This window comes from Anopheles coustani, chromosome 2 (genome assembly GCF_943734705.1).
Source record: "Anopheles coustani chromosome 2, idAnoCousDA_361_x.2, whole genome shotgun sequence".
NCBI classification, from domain to species: domain Eukaryota; kingdom Metazoa; phylum Arthropoda; class Insecta; order Diptera; family Culicidae; genus Anopheles; species Anopheles coustani.
In genome coordinates, this window is record NC_071289.1 from 83,646,477 (window position 1) to 83,674,075 (window position 27,599).

The window sequence follows — 27,599 nt, forward strand, 5'->3', positions numbered from 1 at the left end:
TATAGAAGTTCAAAAATTCATATTTTCAAAACAGGTTGTCCCAACATGCTGCATTTCTTAAGAATCTATAACGAATATCATGATTTCCTTAAGGCTATAAATCACTGCAAAATCATTAAAACCATATGATTTCGCTACTGACATACCCCAATATAATTGATTTATACGAACTTTGTGCATTTTAGCATAATTTTATTATATTTTTATAGTTTTTACTATAGTGCCACTATAGGCACAAAAACCCAAGTTGTTCCTATAGTAGCCATAGATTTTTTCACAAGTATATTTTAGTTTTATTCCGGTTTTGGCCAATATAATCAGGTAAATTTAGTGATTTTATTCTGTTTCTACAAAATAAACAAAGCGGAACTGGAGAGATGGCTCAGCAGAAGAAGCAGAGGAAAGAAAAAAGAAAGCGGGCGAAGGATACGCTATAAAGCACGTACTATTGTTTAAGCTGTAATATTCAGAGCATTTTTTATGAATTAAAATTGGACATATTTCGGTAAAACAATACAGTCTTTTCAATGACAGCGCATTGGTCAAGGAGTATTTTACCGTTCTGTTTGAAATATGCTCCAAAAATAAGTAATAGTCAAAATATATTCAAGTTTTTCGTACTACCACCACTATAGGAACACGATACCACAACTATAGGAACCATACCACCATAATAGGAGCAACCGACTAGGAAGAAAAATACACTTTTTTTCGTGTATTTTGTATGGTTTACGGTAAAAATCAATGTTTTTCAGAAGAAAAGTCATGTTTCGATCATAATTGATTCAAATGTGTGGAATATTGTGTTCTTAACACTCATAAATTACATCTAATTGATATTTACAGTACTAAGTGCACCACTATTGGTACAGTTACCCTAGTTTTAAAAGTTGAGATTATTATTACTGAAAAGTATGTTTCGTTAATAGTAGTTTGGTGACAAGCTCGGGGTATTAAACAAAACATGTCGAATTGAGGTAATGATGTCGAAAATTTAGATTTTACGTAAAACATGATGTATAATTTTTCTCATTAGATAAACCATGAAAAAAACATACGTTAATTGTAAAAAACTAAGGAAAAGAAGTATGCATTTTTGAAAATGTGAAAGAAAAACAACCAACCATTTTTTCGAAGGTGAACAAATTATTTAAGAAACATGAGGGATCTTCAATAAACAGAAAACTAGAGAAATTGATTTACAGAAGACCGTCAAGTTGAAACGATGCATGCGACAAGATATTTTTTTAAAGATAAGTGTAAAGGTTCGAAATACATTCGCTTGAGGAAAAACCTAACGGGGAAAATTGGTACGGATTGGTAGCGAGCAAAAAGAGCATCCTTATAACAAGTTGACGGATCGTGCGAAGCTACTGCAAGAAAACGTGTGACAACAAATCATCCGTTCCGAAAAACAGCTCATCCGGAAGCCGCCCCCCACTTGAGGCACGGACGGGCGTGCAACATATTCTCGCACCGTCCCCGGGAAATGATTATGTTTTACCGGTTAATTTAATTGCAAACAAAACGTAACAGCTCATGTCATCTGCTCCTCTGCTTCTTGGCCACACGGCTTTCGCAGTCCAAGGGTTTCGCGAGCGCGATGATGGATTCGTTTTCGACGATCCATGCTCCGCTTTTGGGGAGGGAGTTCACCGGCGCGATGCGTCCATCCGTGCTGCTCGTCACCGTCATTAGACGACGCGGGGCCGTGTCGGCTGCGAGTGCGGGTTTTCCACCGAAACGATGACAATACGATGGGGTCCCACATTCCGTCCCGTTCGAAGGCCACGCGCACTTCCCAGGGCCGTTCGCAGTCATTTTTCGTGGAAATGAACTCTGAAGCGTTAGTCACCACGAACCGGGAACGGCAGTGGAGAGGGCGGGCTAAAATTATCACCAGCAGATTTTGCTGGCGACATCGTATTTTCGCGCTCGGCTCGAGGGATGAGGGATTTCTGGTAATTAGCATCACGTCAGTTCGCGTGGAGACACTCACAGACTTGTTGGATAAACCCGAAAATCATTCCCCACGCTGCTGGGAATATAGTACATCCATCTGCATATCCACATATCTGCAAAGTTTTCACGACTCGCACTCCATGTGTGTGAGTGTGTGATCGCATTATGCTTACATAAATCCCCCTTATTATCCACCGCTAGAAAATTGGGTGATCATCGCGAGCATAAGCAGTTCAGCGTCCGCACTGAGCCGCAGTAAAAGAATTCACCTTCGCGCATTCGGCGAAGAAATATGCAAATTAATTTATGACAAACTGTGAATGCTCATGCCTGGAGCAACGGGTTGTCGTTTCATCGTCGCCTTTTGGAGCACATAAAATCTTGAGGCTGCAGGGAAAACCCGGCTTACCGTGTGGGTGAAATGATGCTCCCAGCAGCGGGCAAAAAGTCGGGCACACACAAAAAATGAGTAATAATTAATCTAATTTATTGGTGCTACACATATGCGCAGGGAATGTAAGGAATTTTGTATAAATCTTCTCAAAAGAAGTTGCCTGGCGGCGGGTGGTTTCCCTCCGCTTTTTTGTTACTCCCAGGCAAGAGTATGTTAATTAGAATGGTACGAGAGGACGTTAAAAACGGAAGCCCTTCTGCTAAATCCTGCCTAATGAGGAACCAGCGATCAACGCGAAGATGTACGCTTTGGGTACGCCTGTTTTATATGAATTTTTATCTACAGCACGTGGAAAACTCTTTTCCTGCCATCTCGAAGGAAACGTTTCTTATTTTCCCGTACATTTGCCCTTTGGTGGACTAATTTCCAAAGACAAATGTCCCAGTTGATCGTACATTGATTATTCGTCACAAAGTAGCGATCGTTTCGGTGTTCTGAGCTCTAGCTCCCTATGTCTTGCTTGTCTTGCGGAATGCGCACACTTTTTTCCCATGTGTGACCCGCGCTGATGGTCTTCGAAATAGAAATCCTTGTATCACTAAACTGAAAACACATGTTCCACCAGTTAAACACACCCCACCACCGTTTCCCTACGGGCTGGGAGGTCTCGAACAGTGTGTATGATAAACGAGGGAGGTCCGTCGCCATCGCGCCATAGTTTTTGGCTACATTTTGGCTTCCATGTGATTTTTTACCCCTCCCGTTTCCCATCATGTTCGACCGCTTCGGAATCGTTTCAGGCATCGAATGTTTATCGCCGCCATCGCTCTTCCCTACCCTTCGTCCATCCGATTCACTCTTTCGATCCTTATCCAACTCTTACGCCACCGTTCGCGCCCCGTTCACATCCGCGCGCATGTGAGTGAGTTGTAAATGCTACTGTCATACATTTCCTTTCCGAAACTAAACTATGAGGCAATTCTCATCGCCAACAGCAGCAGCATCAGCGTTCCTCTTCTGCTCCCCCACACATCATCTCAGCAACCCAAAATCTTTTCGATTCAGCAGTTCCCTGAAGACGCGAGACGACAAGTGACACCATCCGGAAAGAAAGGGGGGCTAATTACTCATTTTTACAGCCTGCCAGGGCGCGCTAAATCATCGCCGGGCCACCAATCTGGAGGTTCCAAAATCTAGCCGAACCGATCCGAGACGACCACACATCGACGCAATGCCCGAAAAGGGGTGTCGAGATGGTTTGTTTTTTTCTCTGTCGCAAATGTTTGGAAGTAAAAACGCGATATAAGTGATCCACGGGGTAGACATTTGCCCGCCAGACGACGACCGGATGAGCGACGATACGAAAAAGAAGTGACTTTTGTTTAATTGCACCAAATGCATTCTTGTAATAATTAAAAACCCTTGCAATGCGTTTCAGCATGCGAAAATTAAGATACCAATGTTCCCCCGCTCGTTGGACAAACAGCAACAAGTCTCCTTTCTCCCGTTCATGTGCTCTTTCAAAACTTTTCCTTGTGTCTCCTGACGACACCGAAAGATAACTTCTAAATACAGCGAATGAACTCATCGAGAAGCGGGCGTAAATCAGCTTTTATCATCTCCCATGTCGCACGGCTCGTATTTTAGTCTCATTTATCTAAAATTGTTTGACATATAGATAATTTTATGGTGCATCTTGTCTAAACAGCATCCACCCCAATCCCTCCCCAACCGATTCCGTTTGGCACGTCCATAAATGCATTAAGTATCTTCTCGCTTTTTATTTTTTTTATTTATTTTGACGTTTCGTTGTGGCTTTTTTCTCCGCCGCGTATCGTCAACAACAACACCGCGCTAGAGCTCGACGACTGACTAAACGATGCCGCAATCAAATCGGAAAACACGGCGCACACGGTTTATTATCGCTTGGAACTGCTTTTATGTGGTTTATGGGCGCACACACACAGCCGGTAGTGGAGGAGACTAAAAAAAAAATAAACATACAAAAACCCTAGCTTTCCACTGTCTCTAGTTTACGCTCGAATGCAACGACACCCTCTCGAGTGAGGAATAAAAAAAAATGAGACAAAACCGATCCGGGAGTACGGTGCATGTAAAACAATAAATTTTCTTACGAAGCATATTTCAACGCATTCCTAACGTGACGCCGGGTCGCTGGAGAGGGACTGTGCTCGGGGGGTCGGCGTTCTCGTGCGTTTCGTAATTTACGACCCGACCGTGGCTTTTGGAAAGTGTGTAAAAACATGCTGAATATTTCAAATGTTATGACAAAAAGAACGGTACCGAAAACACCGGCACACACACGCGCTTCATACCTAATGTCTGATTAATTCAGCTAATTAAGCATAATTCTGACCCGAAGCTCGATGGGCGCTATGGTTCTAGCTAACATGCCGTGGACTAGATTAAGTGCTACAACGTGGTCGTCCCAGGAGAATGTTTGATAACTTTATTAAATCAAGCGAAAAGGTCAAACTAAACATTTTTGACAGGAATCCAAATTGATTCATCAAAAAATATAACCATTTCTAGGAACATGACATGCCCTTATTATTGATTCAGTATGTGTTACTCTGCTATCGTTATCCTTGAATATCGTTCAGTCATATCATTCGGATATTGGAGAGTCTTTTTATAAGTCCCATTAGCAACGGGAAAACATATTTGTTACAATGCGTGAGTCATACAGGAAACCATTAGGACAACAGATGGATAAAAGGTTAGAAACTAAGAAGCGTCTACAAGAGTATCATCCTTAGAATAATGATCTGCCGAACAATCTAAAAGCAAACATCCTTGGTTGATAAGACATCGTAACACGACAATGGATACAGCAAGAGAGATTCAAGAGAGACCAAACCAATATCGCAGCTAATGGGAAAAAGAAAATAATAACGAGGAACGATGGACAACACTCCAAAACTGCTTCAGGATAAAAGTGGTTTTTAAAATTTTCCTTTCCCCTCAAAGTACTTGACAGGACATTGGGTCATTGCAAGCAGTTAACCTGGAGGATTAATGTACCAAAAATATAGTCAGGACACGTGATGCCCTTAGGTGTACAGGCACTAGAATCCCTCAATATCAATTGTAACAAGCTGTGTGTACTAGCTGGATAGAGTCAAAGTAGATATCCTTGACAAAAAAATAAGAAAACTGATTTTCTACAACGTTTTTTTATTTTTATAAAACTAATTAAAAGCCTTTCGAATTGCCAAAAATTCGTCTGAAACGATGCATAGCAGCTATTCGCAACAAAAAAAAGCAACAACCTTGTACTTTGGCTTGTACAAACGAACTAGCCACGTTTCACATGCTGGTAAATAATTTTGCGAAAAAAGAAACATCGGAGTATGAATCGAGAAAGTGACGAACTGATCGACACTGACACAACCAAAACGAATTGGACCCGCGTTGGTGAATGGCGGATGTGTATGCACGGAAACACGGCGCATCCTTGGTGGCAGTCGCGCAAAATACACTCTTCCGAACCAATGAAACATGGACCTTGTTAGGTGATTAAATACACCAACATTAGATTCATTAAAGTGCATCGCAAGACTTGTCAAAATGGATGCTTAAAACGACTGATGCACTTCATGGGAAACATTTGTGACTACATCGAGATTGAGTAACCTTAAAACATTTCAAGTTTAAAATAAAAACATGTATTTATCCACTCGATCAGTCGTGCATACAAGTGCTATTTTCAAATCACCGCGAAACGCCAGGCCCTTGGCACATGGCTGAATTTGTCCCAAAAATATGTTCGCGCATGTTTCTGCCTTTGCCCGTATTTCGTCGCGAGGTGTATATAATTTATTGATCCTTCTTAGCTCTCACCTCCCGGTCGCGCATACGCGTATTGCGATCCAAACAGGACCCTCTCGACCCCTCGAGGGGACCAACCGTGCGGCAGTAGTGTAGCGTTCATCATGTTTAACGTCGTGTTAGACCGAATGTAAATTGTAAGCCCGGGTGTTTACACAGGGCAGCATTAAAACAAGCGGCAAAAGTACGCTGGCAGCATTTTCCGGATCGCGCCCCGGGAAACTGCGCCGAACGTGCGCGGCCGGCGGTGAGAATGTTTTCAATTAGAACGACAAGAAAAGTGATGCACTGATAGCAATTAGTAGGAATTTTGTTGTACCCGCAGCGGACAAGAAGGGGACGTTATTATTTTGCTTAAATTAGTGGGCAGGCTAAAAATATGATTTAGAAGTGCATCGAAGCCGTTCCGTGATTCGGAATAAACAAGACCCCGTCTGGCGGCCATGGGTAGATGACGGCTGCCCCAATGTCCTCAATTCATGATTTCTTTTCTTAGGGTGACGTACCTTTGTATCGACGAAAACATTTTCCTCCTTTGTTGAGTTTGTATTAAATCAGAACTTGAAAGCTTTGTTTCGAATCTTTTAAAATAACTCGGAGTTGAATGAAGAACACTCACATCTTCAAGCATAACTTGTATGAAAAGGTTCAGGTTTATTATTGTGAATATGAATCACATAACAGCAATGTTGAAGCACGGTTCTCAACACGTTCAGCAATTTAGAAAAGAACATTTGAAGCAACAAACTATAAACGGCGAACAGCAAAGCGTGATCATTGCGGCAACAAAAAGCATGAATTAACACCATTACCAGGAATTCATTTAAATTGGTTTGACTTTCGAGAACATCATTATTAGCCGCAAAACTTGACGCTTTTTCTCAGCATTGACGCACTCGTGCGGAAGGATCGCAAAAATCTTTCCGAAAAAGAAGAAAAAAAAAACGAAAAACCCACCACCAATAAGTGCAACATTGTATCGAATATCTAGCGCACAAATGAAGCATATGCTCCAATGCTGCGAGAATACAAAAGATTGCCGTCGAACTCATAATAAGCGCACGAAAAATTTGTGCGAAAAAAAGGTTGGGATTTTCTTCGAGCGAAAAAGCTTTTTCAGATTGAGTTCTCGTTGCATTTTAAGAGAGAAGCTGAGACTAACCAAATGATTTCAACACTTCTTTCACGAGACCTTCTGTTCGGCACGGAAAGTTGACCGGAGGATAGAGCTCCGATGCGGTGCAAAAAGTTAGTTAATTAGCCCTAATTCCGACAGCGTTAAGAGACCCATTAAATTTGTTTTGGTTTTTGTAACTAGCTTTTCTCCTTGTTCGCAATCCTGTACTCCTTCCCGTACGCTTCACTCATCCTTTTCATATGTTATCTTTGGCGTCGGTCGTTATCTTTAGCGTAAAGATGGTCCGTGGTCCCAGAATTTTGTATGCGCAGCCAAACCCTTCCGGGTGCAACATTTTGTGCAGCTAAATTGATAATTTACATTTCGATTCGTCTTTCGGAGCGGTTTTGTTATTTTGCTTCCCGAGGGTTCCTTTCACTCCGAACCGGAATGCGCTGCGTTGGGCAGGTCTTCGAGCTGCGAGGTGGCTGAAGGGACGGGGGCTGTGTGCCGGTTCTGCTTTGGGATGCCGTTCGAGTGCACTCCCTTTGGGCCATTCGAAACCTCGTTATGCGTGTCTGGCGAGTGCGAGTACCCCGGTTCGCGAAACGCGAATGTCCCTAATAATATGCCGTTCAGGTGCATTCCAAGGCTTTAAGCCTTAAGATAATGGATGAACAATTGGAACCGGGACCGCAATCTTCGTGGCAGCCAGTGCATGCTCCACCCCGCGGAAGGGAGAACCGGCGGGCTTCGCTAGTCGTTTCGCCAAAGCGCAAGGTGTTTGCTAACAAGAGCCTTCACCACCATGTCGTCGGGTGTAGGGCTGCACGGACAGGACAGGATGAAGCCAGCCCACCACGGGTAAATGTGCATGTAAACCCTGCAGTGAGCGGCATAATTTCACGTGTTACATGAATCGAAAACTTAGGTAATTTTTAATGATGTTTTATGGATCGAAAACGTATCTGAATTTCCGTACATACAAAAATGAATAATTAAATATTTTAGTGACAATAAGAGAAGATCACGTAGACCTGATTAAAGTGTTGCATTTAATTTTTAGAGCTATTATAAAATCGTCCTGGATAAAATAATCCTTGAACACAATATTACATCCACTTGAAAACAAAATTAACAATTGAAGGGTTAAAAGTTTCCCAAAAGAAAAAACTAAAGATATGTGTAAACTCGGCAACTGCAATAAGCAAAACAAGACGATGCAAAACAGCCTGCACTCGTCCGTGGGTTCGCGACTCACTCACTCTCCGAGGGCATTTTATATTGGAAATGAATTTTTCACCAACGCACCCTTTGCAATATTTGGATCCCGAAAAGGGTTTCGGTGGCGACGGTTGTCCCTGTGTGTCCGTCGGGTCTGGGGCTCGCTGCTAGTTGGTAGACTTAATTAAAGAAAATCGATTTAGGACTTGTAATTGTTTGTATTTCAATTTGAAGGATATATATCTCCGGCTCGTCCTACACGTGTTATTTATTTGCCAATAATACTTCTTGCTGCCCGTACGCGCTGGGACGCGGCCGGACCACCCCCCACCATAGGCGGGCTGGGCCTTCAGAGTCGTTGGCTTGACTTTTGGGGGAAGTGACCGAGGTGCTCGTAATTATTTTTATACTCCTTCATGTGCCCCAACCGTCCACACGGTTGCAGCCGGGAGCCGTGTAGTAGTAGTAGCAGCAGCAGCAGCAGCAACGGCAGCCGCCACCTAACCGTGTGTTCGATGATGCCCCGAAGGACTTGTTTCCAATCATATCCAGCATCATGCATCGACCGACGATGCTGACAAACGGGGCTGGCTCTGCACGCGGCGCTCATGCGATCGTGCGTGCACATTTAGCGACTAGTTTGGAGCCGGACGGACTCCGGTGTCCTCAAAGAGGGGAGAAGAACGTCCTGCGCGCGATAGGGGAAGCAGGGGGGGGGGGGGGGGGGAGGATCTCCGTGTGCCGGGACGTCGAGTCTCGGTGCAGAAGATAATTTACCGAGCTTTTGCTTTGACTGTCAGAAAATCAATTTCACCGGTAGTTAGCTGCCACTTAAAACATGGCTACCGGGAACTGATAAATATGTAAATAATAAATATTTTCCACATTTCCTGCTTTCACTGGAAGAAATTGAGCTGCCTGTTTTGTCGTGCCTTCGATAAGTCGATACCAACGCAGCAGTTTCCTGAGGCTTCACACACCGTTTCGATAAAATGTGTCGAATTTCGAAAGAACAAATTAGAAGAACACTTGAAACAAGTTTCGCAACTTGACCAATATGCACAAAACAAATACGGCTTTTTACAGTATCATGTGCGTGGAAAGATGCTGTGCGATGGAAAGATGAACGGAAAAGAATAACATGTTGCTGCAATTTCACACATAATTTCAAAAAGCTATAAAAAAGCGCGAAATGAGAAATCTGTCAAAAAATTAAATGATTTGCTGTGAGTTCGGACCGGTGAGAAACATGCAGTAGCTTTGGACTCTTTGTCATCTCATTTCTCATCTTCACGTCGAGCGTCAAACGGAAGCACTTTCAGCCCTCGAGATGATGTGCGGAGTTTGCGGCCTAGAACCCGGGGCCCGTTCCCCCGGACCGAGAGCAATAAATAATCCTCAATTTATCTAATATACTAACTCACAGCTTCTCACACGCATATCATTCACATTGTTGAACCGCCCGCTAACGTCTAACTTTTTTCTTCGCCCATCTTGTAACGGAGCCCTGTTTCCGCCGTCCCCCTGTTTGGCGAGGTTAGCCTTTGTGGCGGCAGGCCGAGTTTTATGCTCGTTAGGGCGTATTTGACTTTCGGGATAGAGGGATACAGCGAAGGGGCGAAACAAACCGACAGAAGCAGCACACACATAGCTGGACCCAAATGCTGTTGGATTTAAGAAAAATGTTCAACAACGTCATCAGGGAGACAGGCTCTTGGATAGAACCACCCGCACCCGAGTGGAAGCACATGGTACGGAGGCCACGTAACAGCAAAACTATGAATAATAGGTTCAACAATAGCACCCGCCGGAGAAACAACACGGACCCCGGAGGGCCGCGAGGCATCGTCAAAAAGAATTCGGAGAGTAAAGAGAAGAAAAAAAAACAAGTATGCAAAAGAACGAACAAAGTTACCATTGAATGGACGTCTCACGACTTCACTCGCGGGATGAGAACGCGCCAGACGGGGGTGGGCGAAACGGGGTGCAAAAGCGAAATAAAATAAAAATCAGAATAAGCTGAGCGCCCAACCGACCACCGAAAGCAGGCAAGATGCGAACGCTATATTTTACTTCAAACAGCGCATAAATCATTTCTTCGTTCTTTGGGGGCGGAGGGCGTACGTTCCAAGTGCGAGACGGTCGGCGGGGCATCTTTGGCCGGTGCAGTAGTGACGCGGCGTGTGCGCCTCATCTGTTCTAATTTCTGTGCGGTCATTTATTTCGCCTTCAGGTGCTCATTACCCGGCCAGCGCGTAGGCTAGACACGGTATTGCCCACGCGACCCGACATCTTCGGCCGGTCATAGGTCACGTCACCTTTGTGCACTCAGTTTTTTTTAATACCGCATCAGAGAATGACAAAATACTTCGAGATTTTCTGTAAAAACCAACAGGATAAAGGTGGAAGAAGCTATGAAAGTAATTTATTTTTCCACAGTAACGGTTCACACAGTACATGCGAGTATCCAACACCATAAAATTAAAATATGCTCTTGGTAAAAAATGGTTTACTAGCTTGACGCCCCGGCGTTGTTCGGTGAAGAAGAGGTTGAGAAAAGAGTTATGGGTTTACTCTAGTTTTGTGCTTATGAATCTTTGCGGATTCGAATCTTCAAAGCTTAATGAATCTTTCGAAACCTTAATAAATCTTCATGAATCTTTTATGGATCTGTCAAAAATCTCCCCGATTCTTTCATGGGCGTGGATAATGCGTCCAAAAACAAAACGGTGTTCCCTCAACCCATTTTTGGCTGGAGACTTTTCATCAGTTGGTGTGTCTTCAGGATTCGTGAATCTCGATGAAAGATTCATGAATCCCTTATAAGGCAGGCATTCATTCAGATTCATGAATCTGAATCAGATTTACACAACTCTAGTTTACTCTTTACTTGAAAGATTGATTTAATTTAATAGTTACAATATTGGCATATTTAAAATGTTTGATTTTTCATCAATTTCCCCGTGATGTACAATTCCTTGTTGTAGCTATGGTGGATACACCTTGACATTTGTTTACATGCTTGTTTTATTTGTGTGAGTTAAACTGAGTTAAATTGTAAAATATTGACGGTTTTATAAAAAAAACAGTGATCAAACAAACAACAACATTTGCAGTATCTTAATGTATGCAGTTAAACTTAACGTATGAAATGTTTCAGAAGCGACGGTTCAGAATGGTGGTGGAGTTTCTAGTGTACACTAAACGTCATACTAAAAAAAAGCTCAAATATGCAATAGATATAAAATTGATGCATATGAAAATTTCGTTCCTCTATTATATCATCAATAATTTGACGAAAGACGTTACTAAGGAAACAATATCTGTGAACTTTTTAAATGAACAAGTATTTCTCGACGTCAGTCGATGTGTTGTCGAAACAGGATAAAAGTTTGACTATCAGTTTTGCTTCAACTTTAATATTTTAACAAACAATAAGCTTTGAATTCCAAATTAATTCACTTATGAATAATGTTCAACATAGAATATTGTTTTTCTGAAAAACACATGATTGCGACAAAGTGAACACAGTAAAACTTAAACAAAACGAATTTTAATTTAGTGCCGCATTAAGATGTCCAACAAAACCCTGCAAAGTAAAAGCGAAAAAAAATCAAGAATAAATCGATTTCGTAAATTCTGAGTACAATTTAGTGTACATAACCAAACGGCACGATCTTTGCATAAAACCGGAACTAAGATGCACTGGCACATCCGCATCAGGCAATGGTGGCTCTCCCATTAAATCATTAACAGTCGTTTCGGCAGCCATCCGGTGTCCCGGATCACAGCCTCGCTCCACGGGCACGCACTGAAAACTCTCGAAAAATACCTGCACGGCCTCAATTGCATTCGCAATAATCATCGATCACCCTGCGGTAGCACACCGATGTGCAATGCAGATCGCTTTGTTGTGAAAGTCTCGATTGCTGCTCGTTCTGCGGTTTCCCTTTTTTGTGGACGGATCCCAATTCCATGCCCACGCAGAACTCGCGGCCCGTGAGCGAAGCGAAGAAGAGCGGGAGACGCCGGTTCCGGTTTGTCCCGGCCAGGCACTACGGCAGCAGTTTAATTTATTATCCGCAATTTACTTCGATTACGAGTACGACCAACCTTTTAATTCGATGCGATCTTTTTCAATTTGGAATTTTCGGCAAACGCTTTCCCGGGGACGACACGCCTGTGGTCCGGGTAGTGCAAGATTCACCGTTTCGCCACTGCCGCGTAGCGTAGCGGCCACGGGGGACACGTGGTTCCGGAGGCGATCCGCGAGGAGAGCCAGACCATAAACTGTGCCGCCTCCAACCGAGCCGGGGGTCTCCCGCTCGCTCGTGCGGTTATGGAAGTGGACCGATTCAGGAAATTTATTAATTTATCAATGACTGTTTCCGTAAACATGGGGCGTTCGGTATTGGTTGGCCCGTTCGGGTTGGGGTGAGCCACGGCCACTGCAGCGCTGCATATGGCTGCATCCTAGCACTCTACAGTTCAAGGATGCTGGAGTGGCCGCCTGCCGGTGGATTCTTTGCCCTCGTGTTGGCTTGCGTGCCGTATGCAAGTGTTGATGCTCGGTGCCATGTTGCAGCCAATTGGCAGGCAATCCGAATGTGCAGCTCGTTTGTTGGACGCTTCTAATTCGTAAAGGGGGTTCTTTTTGGTGGAAATTGGAGCTTGTTACAGTGTGTGCCAAGTTGGACGTTTAAGAATACAAGCAATTCGGAATAAAATTTAGAACAAATGGGCAAATTCTAAATCTACATGAAATTAAAATTGCATAATTTAAGAAGGTAATACGCGACTTACTGAACTTTACATAAAATACACCCGCTAGCTCTAGAAATTATAAATGAAACTGATCAGTAATTTAAACGGAATAGCGTAAAATTTCACCATTATGACATTACTTAGTTATTCAAATACTAGCAAAGTTGAGAAAACTGGAAACTGACCAAATACGAAAATAAATACCACTCTGTTGGAAACAAACAAATGAATCCTTTGCAAGGTACCAATTCCATACAGCGGGACTCGAGAATTTGGCAACGAATGGCACCACAAACTTGAGCGAGCGTCCACTCCACACAGAAGGTGGAGAAATATCGTGTGGCAAATGGGCACACGGTGGGTCATGTACCGATGGCCAATTGTGGTTTTCAATTGCAGCAGCTTCAAACTTGAACGAGCTTCCGTGGTTCTGGAAAAAGGACCGTCGCTTTGAAAGCCGGTGGAGATGCCCATGCATTGAATTTTCGGGATGCTACAAAATGGGGTTCTGCTGGAGGTTTAAACCCAATTCGGTAGTGGAGCGATCCAATTGCGAATGCATCCTGGGCTCCGGAAAGCCTTTGTACCTCTCGTCAGAATCGATGGCCTACGGTACCGACGGGAGGACTGTGAAGGTATCGGTGTAATCCACATAGTCGCATCAGTAAAAACTGTCGTATTTCATTCGGAGCGAAGTTCATCCCGTTTTCTAACTCTCCGAAGCCATCAGTTTTACTCAGCGTTATCCAGAAGCAAACTTTTAGTATGCAATAGAATTTGGCTATGGTAGAAGAAACAAATTTTGGACTAGGAAAAATCTACCAACAAAGAATATCTATTTGAACCTCAAATGTCAAAATCAACCAAATCCCAAACCAAAAAAAAACATGTGTTTCGACTAGTTTGTAGACTTTCTACTAGCCGCTTCTGAAATAGAATCGACTGGCTGATGAACTCTTCCTCCTCGGCAAATAGCATAATTATCCGGAGCATTCTATTGGTTTCCAAATATGTTGCCTCTGTCAATCGGATCGCTTCATGATGGTCATTTGCAAAATCCTCCCGACGCTAGAATCGTCGAGTCCAAGCTCACCATGTGCCTTTGCTGTGGTGCATTATAAACATGCACAATAAACTAGCTTGGCTTCGTGGCAATCCTCTCCGCTTGCGAGCATCCTTATCGGAAAAGGTATCAAAGGAAGGGTTCAACCGAACGCACTGTGACTGCGGATTACGCCATATTTGCTAGCGATTTCGATCCATCGCCATCGTACACGCAATTTTGTTCGCGGTTTAAAACCAAATGGACCAAACCTCATCTCAACATCTTTTACCGACCACCTCTCGCTTTCAAGCGATCCTTGCTTCATCACCGAATCAACTACGCACGGTAAAGGATGGCTCAATAAAATGATGTTTGCAGACGGTTCTAATTGATTCCTTTAAACCATTTGATAAATAGCACTTTAACATGCAAGTGAAGGTGCGGATAGAACCTGCACGAGCACAATTTTACTGAACACAAACACAAATGAACAGTAATGATGAATGAATTCGTTTTCACGCGCGAATATGGGAGCATTTTTGTCCTGAATTCCTCCAGATTTATACTGTATACTTCTGAAGGAAAGCTACATGGCACATGGCATGTCGGCAGCTTCTTTCAACCGAAAATAATGTGATGACTAGTCCATACGCTTTTGTGTCGGTAGCGATCTTTTTCAGTCAATTTATTTATAATCGTTGAACAAAGCAATAGTTCGTGTAGGTGTTTTTACTTGAGGTGCAATTAGCGGAATACACTCTAAAATAAATCGGTAAGCAGATAAGCAGATTTTGTCAATATTTCATCAATCATTAGATAAAAGAAATAAGTTGAGTAGGACCTGAATATTCAGACCGTTCTATTCATGTCTTTTCCTAATGGCTTTCTCCTTGTACAGTGCATTTGTAAAGATTTGTTTTATCCTTATTTGATTGAGCTTGAATAACCTTTTTGTAGCAAATCGTTGATAAAAAATACTTGATCACATTTTTCTGTAAAGGTATTGTAGAAATTTACTCCAGTAAGTAAGTCCACTTTGCTCAGGTTTATAGAAAGTTCAATTCGGTTGAAATTGTTTTGAAGCGTTTTAAATCAAAATTTACTGAAGTTTATCAAATCTTTTAAGCTACGGTGGGAAACTGTTTTTCCACGTAAAGAGAGAAACGCCAAGAGAAAAAAGCAAAAAATGTTAATCATTTTTAAGATCGACTTTTTACTCAATTTTCTTCCCCTCTTTTTTAGTTACTTTCGACGTAGAAAAGAAAATGCATCACTGTCAAACTGAGCCCTTCAATCGGCATTAAGCGCCGCTTTTAAATTTCCAAAATAAAATTGAAATTTATCGAATTTCTTCTCCCAACCCCGGCATCTCAGACAGAGAGTGTCAAGTGTCAGCGGTGCACCACATTGTGAGCCTTAAGGCCAAACGAATCGACAAAGAAAAAGTGGATAATTTTTCCATGCAGCTACTTCTAAAATAACAAAGCCCTTGCGAAAATGCGTTCCTTCGGCAGGGATGTTCTTTTTTCCTCCGTGCTTCGCGAAGTAGCTTTTGGTGATTTTCGTTCCGGCGCTCGACGAACCAGCCTGCGGACCGAGCGGCCCAATTATGTCCAGTGCCATCTTAATCATTGTCGCGCGCATGACGGCTTGATGGACTGTCGGGCTCCCATTGTTGTCCGGGACCGGGACTTTCCACCGGGTGGGCCGGGCGAGGTGCAGCAGATGGCGCCAAACCATCAACATCAACAGCACGCCGTACGATGTGTGTCTGTCATCTTCCAGCCGGGCGCATTCTTTTACTTTTCCTTCCCGTGCTGAGCGATGCGCGCAGGGATCTGAGATCGTCGCCGTCGTCGTGGATAGTCGTCGAGCAGTTTGGCAGCTTCGGGCTCCACAGCCCGGGAGACCACCGGCTGACGACACGACGCCGGCCGGGTCACATATCTTCCCGGCGTCGTTAATGTCGCTTAACCTTGGCGGCCGAGAGCAACCGGTGCCCCGAAGCCGGGGATAATCTTTCCGGCCGTCGTTAGCTTTTCCATCAAACCCGTGCAAAACTCATGTCAACTCGCAGCGCAAATCGTTGTCCGAGATGGTGGTGGAAAAAATTGTCATCCAAAGGAGAGACACATGCCCGCCACACTCCGCGCCATCGCCCCTTCCGACTGGCCGGTTGTACTTCTTGTGACCTCTTATGCTGCTTTGTCCGGGCTGATGTCGGCGTCTCGTCCGTCGTCGCTATTCCTACACCTTACGCTTCAAAACATTGCCGCCCCGAAGCGAGAGTACGACGACGTTGAGGTAAGACCACCAATTTATGTACGCCACGCTAAACCGGTCGATTTGGAAATGGATCAAGCGACTGTCCCAGGCCACGGCAACAAAGGAACGTACGCATGCATTTCGATCGACCGGGAAACGCTGGGAGGCGTCCGCCGATTGGGGGCCGTCCCGACCAAAGTCTAGCGCTCCCTTCGGGTATGCCCACCCACAAAAAAACTGTCTCTCTGTAGTGCGGCGCCCAGGCCCCGAAACCCCGGCGTTCACTTGAAGAAAAGAACACCCAGCCCGGCCGAAGCGGGCGGCAGAAAAATGACTTTTCCACAAGATTGGTTGGAAGCTGTCACACGTTTGACACCCTAATATCTATTAACAAGTTTACGGCGTGGCCGAAAAACTAATTCATTACCTTGGCCGGTGCTTCCGATACCGGAATGAATGTGGGTGCGCGCTCGAAGGGACGAACGCCCGGAGACGAGAGAGTGGAAAGCCTCGAAGGATCGCTCGTTTCTTCACTTTTTCCTAAATCCAATGGACCATACAAAGAAATGGTTTCGGGCGACATTTTCGGCCAGGAACATGTTAGTGGAATCGGCACTGGCCGGGAGGCAATGTTTCCGATTTTTCTCTGTCCGGAAAACCGGAAGCGCCGGGTGGGTGGCCAATTTATATACATATCTATTGGGCAACGGGCAGCAACTATAAATTGATCAACATTCTCGTCCGGTGTTTAAACCCGGTAGATGGCCTTCGTTTAACATGATGCGGGCGCTGGTTTCTATTTGTTCGTGCCATAAAAATGGTCCATCTCAGAGTAACACTTCAAAAACTTGAACAAGTCTATTTATATGGGTTACGAAGACTTTTATGGCCCAACTATGAAAAGCATTGAAACTTGTACAAATATTTCCTGTGCATGTAATGTTTTTTTAATCTGATAATGACAAAAAAAATAAAATGACAAATGGAGATTTTTTCTTGAACATTTCCAAATGGATGGTATATCGAAAATACGCGTCAAAGTGAGAATAGCATCAACATTTTTTGATGACAATGTTTCTGATGGTTGTACAATTTACAGTTCAGTTCATATAATTAGAATCAGTTTGAGAACTTTGCAAGATTTAATAATTATAGTTCAAATCAACGCGAAAAGAATACCTATAGTCTACAATTATACTGAACAGATGTGAACTGTGAAACTGGTTGTAAAAAGCAGCATAAAGTGAAACTGGTATAGAAAATCTTGCCACCATTTGTGGTGCAATTCTTGCTTCGCACAGTACGAAGGAAAATGGAGTTAAAAAAAAACATAAATAAAAAACTATTGCGAACAAAGGTTTTTCAGGATTAGTTCAATTCTATATGTCGAGCGAACATGCCATTGTTTTCTTTAAAAAATAATGATTGTTTGATACATGTTTTAATGAATCCGCTGACAAAAACTTGCTTTCATAATCATCTCTTTTTAATCTTCATAAAATAACTGCATGGTTATGATGCAAATTTATATTCTAAAATACACAATCTTGCATTTCCTATTTGGCGAAAAAAGCTGCTCCGTATCACTCGATGAGTTAACTATTTACAGATTTCTGTCGCATTCAACATCGCTCACTTCGCACCCTCTTAACGAGGGCAATAATAAAAACTAATGTGCGAATTTGAACGTATGCCTGCTTGACTTAATTATACAGAATCATTTCACGCACAGCATGCGAATGCGCGGACGAAATCGAGAAGTCTTCAGAGGACTCCCCGAGCGCAAGTAAAAAGATCCGACCAACGGCTGCAGTGTCGAAAACCAGGGAAAATCGAACGGGCCATCGCAGTGGGAAAAGTATGCCCCATTCGAGGCGATCGAACGGCGCAGAGTGGATACGGGTGGTGCGGGACGAGCTGGCAGGGAACGAAATAATCAAGCACAAGATGGGCGACTCGATAGGGCAAGCGAAAGGGTGCCCGAAGGGCCCGGACGACGGCAGAACGGGACGGCACGGTGCGGGAGTGCAAAATAAAGATACAAGGGCGCAACAAGGAACCACGGAAATCGGCGTTCTCTATCCTGCCGTCGGGTGCAAGACTGGTTCATCTAGTCAGGGCTCTCTGTATCCACCCACTTTTTTTCCGAGGCCCAACGGACTCGGCACAACTTCTTCCCCGACCCCCACCCTTCGCGGTAGGCAATCCCGATCCACATGGCCAATTAAATTAAAGATACTTCGGTGGTCGATTGTCTCTTCTGTGGCAGATGCATCGTAAAACCTGGTGAAACCGCGCGCACCGGCACACACACATACACACTCACACGTGTGCCCCGGCCCTTATTTGCATACGCGGTCGCAATGGGTGAGAGCTCGAACGATTCCCCGCGAAAAGGCGCAAAAAGGGACGCCGGAAAGCCCACAGGATGGACATGAACAAGTGAACGAAGTGCTGGACGGACGGTGTTTTATTATTGAATTGTACCGAGGGAAGACAAAACAAAACAAAGCAAAAAAATACATACATATTGCAACAAACGCAAACATTTCGAGCGCGTGGGATGCACCCAGCTACGGTGCAGTGCCGTGTCATCCGGGACGGGAGGTTGGCGGGGGCGGTGGAAAAAATAATTAAATCTGCCTTCGAAGCATGACACTCGAAAACGAATGTCTTTCGGTGATGGTGAGCTCGGACCGAGAACCGGTAACGGTCCCCTTCGTTCAATTCCGTTGGTTGGGTAGGATTTTTCGAATGAAAAATATTACTTAAAATTGGTTGATCAAACCATAGGTCAACTGGGAATAAAACTGGTAAAAGCGATAACTGGACGTTTTGTACATAAAAATGATATTGGAAAGTTAAATATAAATTTTATAAACAAAAAAATTTAGAGCCTTAAAAATTTTCAATCCAATTCCTTTGGTAAGATATTTTTTCACCAACAGTGTGTGCAGGAAAGTTTCTATCGTTTCCGAAAAAGGATTCCCAATGGAGACATTACGAATAATTTCCATTTAAGATAACTTTGTCGGTTTGACGATAAAACGGATGGCGTGGAGGAAAAACAATTATTCTAATTATCGTTTTCGAGCCGCTCACGCTCGAATGAGGATGATAAACACCAATTCGCATACGTGTGTAGTTTTTCCACCGATTACCCGGGATTTTCATCAATGCCTTCACGAAAAGGGTTTATTATAAAAAAGGGTAAAACATACGTGGTTTTACGCGCGTCTTTTAGAACCGGAGAAGAAAAGCCTACTAATCGTTCTCCGCGGAAAAACGGCCGTCATTTTCCGACGTACTCATTCTGGGCCGTTAAAAAAACGAAAGCCAATCTTTTCTCCCCCGTGAACACCAGCATCCGGAGTGAGAAGGACATACGGCTTTTTTCTCGGAAATGAGCATCATTTGCTGCCACGCGCGCGTGGCTTCGGTCGGGGATTCCGTGCGCCAGGGCAAGTAATGAGCACCGAACATTAAGACATACTGAAGACGTTTAATAATTTTTGATAATATTAAACACAGCTCGCCATAAACATTTATGTCCGGACATTACGGCGTGACTTTTCGCCACGGGGCGCGGGGAGAGGGTGGGAGGTAAGGAGGTGTGCGGACGTGGTTTTTGCTCGCAAGACGGCGTCACATATTCGTCGTCGTCAGCAAGTCGTCTCTCGCCGTTACTGGGCCAATCTGCCAGGGGGCGTTCCAAGATCCGCAAGGAGGGCGGCTGCCGTGCGGGTTGAACGGCGGGGGGGGGGGGGGGGGGGGATAAGCAATTCGGAAAGCAACTGGCAAAAGATGAATATGAATTTTAATGTACTCATCACAACCCGCCGGAGTTCCACGTACGCGCACATACATGCAATACGCGCCTGCTTAATGATCGTAAGCACATTGTGTTCGCTGACGTCTCTACTTTACGGGATCGTCATGTTCTTTGGCAGCAAAAGTAATAACAGCAGCAGCAGCAGCAACCAAGAAACAGCCAGCAACAATGCCTTCTCGCACCCGTTCCCCACCGTCACAATAACCTCATGCCGGGTGTGTGTGTGTGTGTGTATACTACTCGACGACAACGTCTATTTGTTGTACAAGTGATATGGCAAAACATATGACCCGACGTGTAGGTACGCGGATATTAAAAATGTGTTCTTTCCCACTTGCCATCCGCCGTCCGTTGGTTGGTGAATTCAGGCGGCGGAAGGGCGGCGTCCCCACGCCATGATGGTACAGTTTTCTGCGAAGGAAAATTTTAATAAGCGCCACTCGTATATTATAAATACCGAGAAATAACCATACTAACATGACATTCTTCCCGTATGCTAATGTTATGCTTTATGGAGGATGCACTCGCTAACCTCGCCTGCCCGCCCTTGTTAGGGCCCGCCGTGTCGACAGTCGGCCCCCGGTGTGTATTTCAAATCCAATTTTATCCCTGCCGAGCCGGGAGCCGGGATTGTTTTTTCCGCCTTCTTGGGTAAGAAAACCCGAAACTAGAAGCATTCCACGCCGAGGCGGCCACGGATTTGCCTACGCGAACGGATTTCACTTTAAACGATATAAGCGTTTTAATCTTTCCGAACATTCTTTCAGACGTAAGGGCAGAAGGACAACGCTTTGCATAGTAAGGATCAAAAAAGGGAAAAGTCAGAACCGTAGAGGGAACATATGAGGAAAGAAACTACTGCTGAGAGCTTGTGGTCCATTTTTCATACCTCTCAAGTGCCGGACACGACACACCCGTCCGAAGGATGCCGGGGAAGCTGAGGAATCACTTTACAGATCATGCAAGAACGCTCTCGTGGGGTTGCCTGCCTTGTTGGTTGCCTGTTGAACCTTGCACTTCACTCGAGAGCGTGGAAGATGTGAAGTTACACACCACTTGCTCGATTGTCAGGTCTGGTCTGCCTTTTCAGAGGAAATCTTCGGAGGAAACGCCTCTGCGAAAAGTCATAGGATGCATTCAAGGATTCTGAAGCAAAGGCGCCGGAAAGTCGCTCAGGATATAGGAGCAAAAAGGATACATCGTCCTTTTGGCAGCTAATTCTCGACTGAGAAATCTTCGAACTACTTCACAAGAGTGTCATTTTACAACCAGTATCGATTTCAGATCCTTTAAGACCATGAATATTAACTCGACCCAGGGTCATGAAACACTAAACAAACAATATGTTTCATGGCTCGCACTTGCTTCATCGATGCACAGAACTTTATTTGAGAACATATTCTTTGAATGTATTTTAAATTATTTTTGAAGTACCAAAACCAGTACATCCACAATGGCGTGTTGAACGTTTTGCTTAAATTTAATAAGAGTTAGTTTAACTTCTAATAAAATATGTAAAAAACAAGATAGCTTTTGTACTTTGCAGAGCATAATCTAACAACTAATTTAGTAATAAATCAAAATTTTATCCTGCCTTCCACGTTGCTTCTAGATATTAAAACATCCAACATCCATATTGCGAAATATACGAAAAGTGTAGTATTGCAAAAGTTTCAAACATTACTACGATGGTTGGGTTTGCAAACGCAAAGTGCAGGGATTAAAATAACAAATTCAATAAGATAAATATAAATAAATTTGACATAAAAAAACAACAGAAAATATCTAAAAAAAAGTGAACCAAAATTGAACGCTCTGGCCAATTAGATAAATTGAGTAACCATTTTTCATAAGCTAACCGGGAGCATAAAACATAAGACGACTCCAGCTAATTAACATACAAGTGGTAGCAAACCGAGCGTATGTGCGCGCATTTCAGCCCATTTCAGTACCTCTACGCGGCCAGAGTCGGCCGGCGCAACACGAATTCGGAGAAAAATCTCTTCAATTACAACTGACACACTGCTTAAGAGCTACTCTTCCATAAATAAGTCATTGAAGTACGCGTACCCCTCGGTGCCGTCATCGAGAGGGTGCGTCGTGCATCGCGCAGTTGAAGTGCACTGACACGTACCGGGCCCCTGGCGCGCCGTGGGACACAAGGGTCCGATTTTCCAGCGAAGGACGAATTTGGGAAACGGTGACACTCGAGGTTCCTAGAATGCGCATAACTGTAAGCGCATCGTTACTGTAAGTGGCCGAGCTAATGCACCTCGACCCGGGGACCGTCTTCTCCGAGGTCGAGCCCTGCAGTCAATTGACATTGTGCAACATCATGTTTGTAAACAGATGCTTCCGATTTGGGTTCTGCGCAAGGATCGACGGAGGCCAGGCCAGGCCGCGAGGGTTTTTCTACAAGCGCCGCGAATGAGTATCACTTTCTTGACACAAAAATGGGCGTTAAGTAGATGATCGGGTTACAGGACCTTCGGGTGAAGTATGACGGGTCTGTTATGATCCGCTCGGCCCGCTCAAGTGCCCGGCAAACATGTGTAAGAGTTTGCGAGAGAGAAACAAACAAGTCGAATTTGAGATTTTACTTTGCCTTGTAATATGATGCAACAGGATTTAGTTGAATGTTTTCGTAAGAAAAAGGACATGCTTGTATCGCTAATTTGGAAAACAATAAACATTTTAAGAAAAGTAAGAAGGATTTCCTTTTCGACACGTAAGTTATCCAAATAACATCTTCAAAATTAAAATAACCATTGTTCAGTTTCAAACAACAATATTTATCAAACACTTCATTCATAAATTCACTAAACAAGAGTATTCCTAGACTGCTCGAAACACACTGACTAGGCTTTAAATGAGGTCCATATGCTCTCCATATCACTCTTACTCCTTCCTTTTCCAGCCGACTCCCGAGCTGAAATCCGCAAAAAGGGGAGGTTGCTTATTTATGGTTCATTTAAAACATGTCACACAGCAGCATATGTGGTACGCTGGCGTTTAAATTAACTTCCTGTGGTATTATATTAACTAAATTAAACAAAATGTGTGTAAATCCCCTTAAGTGCGCCATCTCCAGCTGTTACTACCTCTCTTTGCCATTTCACCACACCCTCGCAAACACACACGCACACGCATGTATACTCCGCCAGGCTCACCTGGTCCGTGGTGTACAGAACTATGGCTAATGGGAGGAAGACGATTCGTTGGCGGAGGAGATACTTTATGAACCCCGGGCCTGGATTCTCGCAAGGTTCGCACCGGTGTTAATTGCTCCAGGGTGCCTTAAATCCACACACGCACACACACAACCGGCTGAAGCGACCGGTTTTGGGTGGAAAAGTTTCCCGCACAGCGATGGCTTCCGCCGTGAATGGTCGCAAGCAAGGCTGGTACAGCAAGCGTTAAACTTCCTTATTGATAAGCCAGCGTACCAGCTTGGCCCAACGATCGCCTATCAGCTCACGAGAGTCCGCTAAGGCTTTGAGGCTGCTGATAAGCCAAGCACACAGCATTGGCAATCGGGTGTACTTCATAACATTGGCGATATTGATGTCACTATCAGCACTTGGGAGAATGATTTTGTTTGTTTCGTTTCGTTCGAGGGAACGCTGGTCATCGACGAAGGTTCAATGCTAGTTTCAGTAGTGCTCTCCGCCCGAGAGCAACATATAATTTCTGTGGTGCTGGAACGAAATTTGAGTTTGAAAAATGAGTAATCTGCTAAAGCTGGGTTTCCTCGGCGGTGGAAAAATGGCACAGGCCATGGCGAACGGATTTATTTCCGCTGGTAAGTTCCAAACACTGCCAGAACGATCGACAGGTGACATAAGTTTTAAAGCAGAAAACACACATCGGCCTGGGTTTGTCGTTCTTCGTAATCGCAAGCAGCACACAAACAGAATCGGTCAATAACACACACTAAGAAGATAATGTTATTAAGTGATTATGTGTTCAGTTAAAAGAACATTGAAAATAAAAATGGCATTAATGTGCAGTGACCGTAAAAGCCATGATATGATTGTTTGTCAATCTATTCCATTACATTTTGCCACGGAAAATGGTGTTTCCTCCTGGTGCCTATATCCTTCCTATCCCTCCACTTTCCAGGGCTCACACGGGGCGATCACATGACGGCCAGCTTCCATCCCTCGGACCACGCCAACCTCGAGGCATTCCGAGCGATCGGTGCGGAGACGCACGTGGAAAATCTGCCGGTGGTGAAACGCTCGGAGATTATATTCGTCTCCGTCAAGCCAACGGTGGTCGGGAGCGTCCTGCAGGCCGTCCGCCCCGCTAGTGCCGGTAAACTATTCATATCGATCGCGATGGGCGTAACGTTGCGCGAGCTCGAAAATGTGTGATTATTACTTTGTGTTCATGCATGCATGATCGGGTGCCCGGGATGTTTTTCCTCTTCCGGGACCTATGCAGTTCGGTTCGGAGGTACACAGAACTGATAGCCGAAGGTTCTTTCTCTATTTTTCGGCCCTTCAAACGCAACCCCGGAACACACATCAGTCGCTTGAATCAACGGCTCGCGTCATACGGGTGATGCCAAACACGCCGGCTCTGGTTCGCGAAGGCGCTTCCGTGTACGTCCGAGGATCCGCCGCCACCGACCAGGATGGCGACGTCACACGATCGCTCTTCGAAGCCGTGGGAACGTGTGAGGAAGTGTCGGAAGCCATGATGGATCCCATTACGGCCCTGTCCGGCAGCGGGCCGGCGTACGTGTTCGTCATGATCGAGGCGCTGGCGGACGGCGCGGTTCGGATGGGACTTCCGCGCGATCTAGCCTATCGTCTGGCGGCGCAGACGGTGCTTGGATCGGGGAAGTTGGTCCGCGAAACCGGACGCCATCCGGGGCAGCTCAAAGACGACGTCACAAGTCCCGCCGGTTCGACCGCGGCCGGGTTGGCGCATCTGGAACAAAACGGTACTGACTCTGGACATCTCTTGTTACACCAAACCGGTGTCCTTAATGATCGTTTGTTAATGTCCCGGTTTCTTGTTTTCCTGTATTTGCAGCCTTCCGACATGCTGTCAGTGGCGCTGTCGAATCGGCCACCGTTCGGTGCCGCCAGATTTCCAGCAAGTAGAGGACATCAATCATCGATCCGAACGAGCGTCGCTCGCCCCGCCCTTGGCTCCCGGGGGAAGGAATGCCACTAAAAGAAAAGTGATCCTTTAAATACTTACTTAGCAGATACGTGTTGTGTAGATTAGAAGTAAACGAACGCTAGAGACATCCTCAAGCAAAACGAACCTCAAACTCGTTGTCCTAAACCGTCCTTTGAAACCGGCCGCACTCTGACGGCTCTAGCAAATCGATCCGAATGTTTTTTTTTCTCTCTTCTTTTCTCACCATGTAAGAACTAATTTCTTCGCAATCACATTTACCCGGCGTTCACGTTCGACACGAAAGGGTCATCACTCAAACGTACGGACCAACCATCAACATCGTTTGAACCCCTTTTCCTGACAAGTACACTTTTATGTTCGTACTAATAATTTGCCTACGAATGCATTAATTATCCTACCCAAATTTCAAGACGAACACAAACGTCAAAGCATGATCCCACGGGTGTGCCCCTCGGGAAGATGTAAGCCAGTAGCTTCGTAGCTCCACAAATTGTTCGTCGTCACTATTTCGGCACCCCAAACTTCCCAACATCATTCATTCGAGCACGGAACCCCTTTCGGCACCTTCGGCCACCCTCCGGCAGGCGGACGGAGGGCGCTAATAATGCATCACTGATGTTTGTTTTCCAAATACGTACTCCCAAATCAAACCGGGCATGCGTTAGTACAAGCGATCCAGCCATTAGCTTCATCCCAGTACGCGGGGAAAAACGCCACATTTCGCCCGCACGACGACGATCGTTACCCGTGGATCGTGTAGAAGAATGATAAATTTGTTTTCCCCTTTTCCATGTCAAACCGTACGCGTGTATGTGTGCATGACGGTTGCACGGTGTATTTTTATTTCACCCGTGAACCACACTTCCACCCACTGGGAAGGAATGCCAAAGCGCCGTTCTAAATGGCTTTCATTGCCATCATTAAATGACAAGTGGTGGGGAAGGAGGCGTCGGCTAAAGTTCCTAAATTACGGAACTGTCCACGGGGGCTAAAGGGAGATATTTCACCGCGGCAGGGTATCGTTAGAGGTGTCACTCAACGCGCGCACGGCGCTACGGAACGGTTTCTTCGCCGACAGTCGGAAGTCGGTCTAAGCTTCCGCGGGACGAGGCGAAGCGGTGCGGCACCACCAATGGGCATTTATGTGACACGCACTCTAATTTACGATATGGACACCGCATGGAATGCATTCGGGTCGCGGTTTCGTTTTTCGAGCTAAGCAGTCAGAACATCCGAATTTCTTCTCCGAGCCGGTCGGCCCCATCTGACGAACCAATCGAAACCAAGACGACGGCTTTGAATGGCAGCAAGAATGATTTCTTTTTTTCCTGTTTGCCGGACCCTCACCCGTGTGTGTGTGTGTGCGTCTGCGTGCAGCGGGAAAGGAAGCGGGAAATATTTACGGCCCAATTTGTGTGACATTGATGACGTGCGGGGTTTGTGGTGAGAAAAAGAGTTAATGCCAGATATGCTGCCGCCGGAACGGTTTTATCTGAACGATGCATCCAAGCACGAATGGAACTACAATGTCCCTGGTTAATATTAAAGTTGACTTCATTATTTCCTACCAAAAAATCAATGAGGATGTCTCTTTTGGGAAACTAAAAAGATGATAAGAAACGATATAAATTTATTAATTCTGTTCATTGCAAACTTTTTAAATAATATTACCATACCATGTATAAATGAACTGCATTTTGTCCGAAAGCCACCGAAGAAGCCGAAGAAAATCCATCATGCATGCAACCCTGTCCCCTTTCGCGAAGGTGCATCTAAGAACGGCCGAACCGGCTGCGGATTACATCAATTATTTTAAACGATTATTGCATTGTGGACAAATATACGGATCCACTGGGATGCGACCTCAGCCGCCAACGAAACCCAAACCTGCTCGTGTGTTCCTTTTGAAATCGGGCCTTTCTCCATCCGACCCGATGCAAAATGAAGATGACGCGAGTGACACGACGATGATCAACGTCGAACAAAG

The 27,599-nt window shown here is 44.8% G+C and overlaps 2 protein-coding genes across 2 annotated transcripts in view; one reads left to right on the forward strand and one right to left on the reverse strand.

Moving 5' to 3' along the window:
- Positions 1-27,599, reverse strand: part of LOC131263019 (ankyrin repeat domain-containing protein SOWAHC) — a 104,984-nt gene that overhangs the window by 58,259 nt on the left and 19,126 nt on the right. The window contains exon 5 of the mRNA XM_058265144.1: positions 21,296-21,310. Coding sequence (XP_058121127.1) covers positions 21,296-21,310 — 15 coding nt within the window. The remainder of the gene's footprint in view (positions 1-21,295; positions 21,311-27,599) is intronic.
- LOC131263025 (pyrroline-5-carboxylate reductase 3) lies at positions 24,179-25,631 on the forward strand. Its single transcript, XM_058265152.1, has 4 exons — positions 24,179-24,257; positions 24,578-24,825; positions 24,989-25,406; positions 25,499-25,631. The coding sequence occupies exons 1-4, from the start codon at positions 24,179-24,181 to the stop codon at positions 25,567-25,569; spliced, it is 816 nt and encodes a 271-aa protein (XP_058121135.1). The 3' UTR covers positions 25,570-25,631.